The sequence below is a fragment of the Salvelinus sp. IW2-2015 genome, unplaced genomic scaffold (genome assembly GCF_002910315.2).
Source record: "Salvelinus sp. IW2-2015 unplaced genomic scaffold, ASM291031v2 Un_scaffold1462, whole genome shotgun sequence".
Classification (NCBI taxonomy): domain Eukaryota; kingdom Metazoa; phylum Chordata; class Actinopteri; order Salmoniformes; family Salmonidae; genus Salvelinus; species Salvelinus sp. IW2-2015.
The window spans coordinates 42,841-47,266 of record NW_019942923.1 but is presented as its reverse complement, the minus strand read 5'-3'; the positions used below and the strand labels follow the sequence as shown (position 1 = coordinate 47,266).

Below are 4,426 nucleotides of genomic sequence, written 5' to 3'. Positions count from 1 at the left end.
TACAGCCATTGTATTTTCTGTCAGACTAGGAACCCCCCGTCCCCTCAGGCTTCCTCTAATATAGAGAGAGAACCTTGGCTCAGGCCTCAAGTTAAAATAAACATCTTTAAGACACCACTTTGTTACAGTGTGATCTTTCTGAGCCCTTCATTCATGAGGTTGTTATGACTCTTGGCTCAGAGACCACACACACACACACACACACACCACACACACACACACACACACACACACACACACACACACACACTCAGAACACACGCAGTTTTTGACAGTTTTTCCTCTCAGTGGTTTCAGGTTACTGTTAGATTTAATCTTTGAAGATGTAATCTGTTAGATGTAATCTGTTAGATTTTATTGTCTCAACAGTGAGTAGTCATGAATAGCTTTTTTAGCAATGACATCATTCTTGTCATGGAAAGTTCCATCGCAGTGTATCTGTAATCAGTGATGTAACTCTACGCTGCCCGTCCTGCGCACCTGTATTTGTGTGTCATTGTCTGTGTCTTGAAGCGCGGTTTGTGTGTCACTGTGTCTAGTTACATGGGTTTGAAATGTTGCTCGTTTGTCATTGTTTTAGTTTTTAGTTGTTTTTTTACAGTTGTGCTAGCCAGTGCATCTATCTACAGATGTGGCATCTTAATGTGACCCCTTGGTCACAGGAGAGAATCAGTCCTGCAGCATCACAGGATCTGAATGGGCCGTCACATTCCTTTTCCTGTGGAGGAGGAAAACATTATTTGACAAAAGGGGTCTGTGAAAGCCTTGGTGTAGAGCCTTGGTATTATACAGTGTAGAGCAATGTATTATACAGTATAGAGCCTTGGTATTATATAGTGTAGAGCATTGGTATTATATAGTATAGAGCCTTGGTATTATACAGTGTAGAGCCTTGCTATTATACAGTGTAGAGCATTGGTATTATACAGTATAGAGCCTTGGTAATTATACAGATATAAGCCTTGGTATTATACAGTATAGAGCCTTGGTATTATACAGTATAGAGCCTTGGTACTAGACAGTATAGAGCCTTGGTATTATACAGGTAGTAGAGCCTTGGTACTATATAGTGTAGAGCCTTGGATATATATAGTGTAGAGCCTTGGTATTATACAGGTAGAGCCTTGGTATATATACAGTTGAGAGCCTTGGTATTATACAGTATAGAGGCCTTGGTACTATACAGTGTAGAGCCTTGGTATCTATACAGTGTAGAGCGCTTGGTATTATACAGTGGTAGAGCCTTGGTATTATACAGTATAGAGCCTTGGTACTATACAGTGCGGAGCACACTTCCACTGCCTCGGTGTTCCAGACCACACTGCCTCGGTGTTCCAGACCACACTTCCACTGCTTCGGTGTTCCAGACCACACTCCACTGCCTCGGTGTTCCAGACCACACTTCCACTGCCTCGGTGTTTCAGACCACACTGCCTCGGTGTTTCAGAAAAACAAACCATTTCACAGATAGGGTGCTCGGAGAGAAACACGTGCAACCAATAAATGTGTTTCTAATTATGATCCCTTATTATAATGATTATGTTACTACAAAAGAAGTGTGCTATTGTATTCTATTAATCTACAATCCTCTGTATAGTCGATTGGATGTGTCAACGTGAAGAGAGTGAAGTGGTTGTTGACCTGACCCTCTTCAGTTTAGATGGCATTACACACACACTTCAGTTTTCCACTCAGCACACTATTTGTCTTTTCTCTACACCCTAATGTGGTTGCAATGAAAGACCGTTTTCTTTTAAATGTTTCCATGGCAACTCTATTTATGGCTAAATATGTAGCGAGCATATCCCATATCTCAAATAGCAAGTTAATTGACTGGGTCATTGTTGCTCTATAAAATCACACTTATTAAATGATGTGAATTTGTTCCTGTTTTGAGAGAACCTACAGTTTTACCTGTTACCAGAGTCTTGTGTGTGTGCACCCGTTTCGTAACAATAGTAAACAAACTACAAATTCACATTTTGCCGGTCCTCACTTGTTAAAAGGCTATTTTAGTTTAAGGAGTTAGGGTTAGAATTAAGGTTAGAGTTAGGTTAAGGAGTTAGGGTTAGAATTAAGGTTAGAGTTAGGTTATTAGGGTTAGGGAAAATATGATTTTGAATGGGAATCAATTGTTGGTCCCCAAAAGGTCCTCAAGTATAGGGAGACAAACAGTCCCTTTTGGAATTCAGACCCCCTGACTTTTTCAAAATGTTTTGTTACAAATGGATAAAAAAAACATTTAAAAAAAAAAAATCCTCAGCAATCTACACACAATATTCCATAATGGCAGAGCAAAAACAGGATTTGAGATTTTATTTATTTATTTATATATATTTTCTTAATAAAACAGATTCAGACCCTCATTCAGACCCTTTGAGATGATGTGGAACAAATCAAGGGGTGTGAATACTATCCGAAAAACACTACGCGCGTTAGTGTTCATAGTAGTATGAAACGTTTTTAATAAAGTTAATGAATGTGTCACTCCTCAAAATAACAAGTGTAACAAGATTGACAGATTACTGTGGGAGTACAAGTACTGGGTTGGGGCCTGTCCAGTTGGATTGATGTGTTCTGTCTTGGTCTCTCTGGTGTGACAGGAAGAATAGCTGTGGCATAGCACACACAGACACACAGACAGAGACAGCCAAGAGAGAGAGAGAGAGAGAGAGAGAGAGAGAGAGAGAGAGAGAGAGAGAGAGAGAGAGAGAGAGAGAGAGAGAGAGAGAGAGAAACAGGGAGAGAGAAACAGGGAGAGAAAAACAGGGAGAGAGAGAGAGATTTAGAGAGAGAAAAATGGAGAGGGAGAGAGAGAAACAGGGAGAGAGAGAAACAGAGAGAGAGAGAAGAGAAACAGAAAGAGAGACAGACTAGGTATCAGTCCCTTATGGCACCCTATTCCCTTTATAGTGCACTACTTTTGACCGGAAGCCATAGGGCTCTGGTTAAAAGTAGTGCACTACATAGGGTTTAGAGGTGTCATTAGGGAGGTAACCTACAATACACAGGGAGGGAGAGTATTATTGGCTGTGATCCTCTGCAGCACAACAACAGGTAAATTCAGGATAAACCATAAGGGGACGGTCAAATTATTTCAGAGATGATTTTGAAAAGGTTGCGGCTTAGTATTGGTATTTATTTCCATGATCTGTTCTCCATCTCTGTAGAATCTCACCATGGGACAGGTGATTGTTGAAGAGCCATTTTCAATATCAAACTAACACGTAATCTTTTCTACACGTTAAAATGTCTTTCACTTTCTTTCAGTGGTTCTTCCAGTAAGAGATATTTAAAAAGGCGCACTATGTAGCTTCGTGGGCGACCCCTGAATAAATTCACATAGAAATTTGAGTTATAGATCCGTTATTCTCATTGAAAGCGAGTCTAGGAAGGGGTAGATCTGTTCTATGTGCTCTACTTCTACGATTCTCGTCCTTAAGACACTGTTTTTTGTTTGTTTTAGTTGTTACTGGTCAGTCTAATTTAGCCTGTGCACCGGTATGCATTCTAATGTTTGGGGATGAAAACCTTTCATCCCCAAACACACACAGCTGAGAGGGTTAACACGTTACACTGAAACAGAGTACAGCAGTAGCAAACAGGACAGGAAATACTGAAGCTCATGCATTCATTCATTCATTTTCTGCCGATTGCTACTATTTTTGTTACAGTTATTTTGGTTAAAAATGTTTTTTTTTTTTTAATAAGTTAAATCCACTCCAAATCTGAGACACGCAATAACGTATTTACAAGTGTGTTTCACTCACCTTCTCTATTCCAGAGGTCAAATCCATAGTGCTCAAGTTGAAGGGCTGAGAGACAGTTTCAAAGTGAAAGGTATTGGATAGCTCTCTCCTTTTCAGAGGACTGTGGACTTTCTGCTCCACATGAGTCTGACAGACATCTTAAATGACTGGCTGGAGGGATTCCCTGGAACACTCATGCCAACCAATCACAGCAAAGAAAAAAGAAGAAAAAATAAATCCCACAACCAATAGAATTTAAGTGGTATTTTCCTTTTTCTCCTCCGCCCACTTCGTTCTCTCTCTCTCTCTCTCTTTCCTACAAATTGTGAACACCCATCCTCTGGAACAGAGAGAGACATGACGTCACCGAAGAGTGAGAACGCGATATCGGTCCCGAGGAATGTGCTGCTCATATAGTACCTGTCCCAAACAGTGCCCTGTCCCCTACATATGAATAGGCCGTCATTTGGGATGTAGACATCGTGGTGATCTCTTAAAAAGTCGGAGAGACATTTCCTGTACTTTTAAACCAACGGCTTTATTTGGTCTTTTTCATGGAAGAGCGGAAAGGGGTGATTCAGGCGTACGTAGTACAAACCCACGCGCTGAAGTTAAATTACGGGGGACGAGAATGAGACAGTCAGCCATACTTACTCTGGAATGTGGTAAGAATAATG

General features: G+C 40.6%; 1 protein-coding gene across 1 annotated transcript in view; it reads right to left on the bottom strand.

Moving 5' to 3' along the window:
* The window catches only part of lmcd1 (LIM and cysteine-rich domains 1), a 26,476-nt gene extending 22,597 nt beyond the window's left edge, over positions 1-3,879 (bottom strand). The window contains 1 exon segment of the mRNA XM_024138392.2: positions 3,771-3,879. Coding sequence (XP_023994160.2) covers positions 3,771-3,797 — 27 coding nt within the window. The 5' untranslated portion in view covers positions 3,798-3,879.
* Positions 3,880-4,426: the final 547 nt, after the last annotated feature.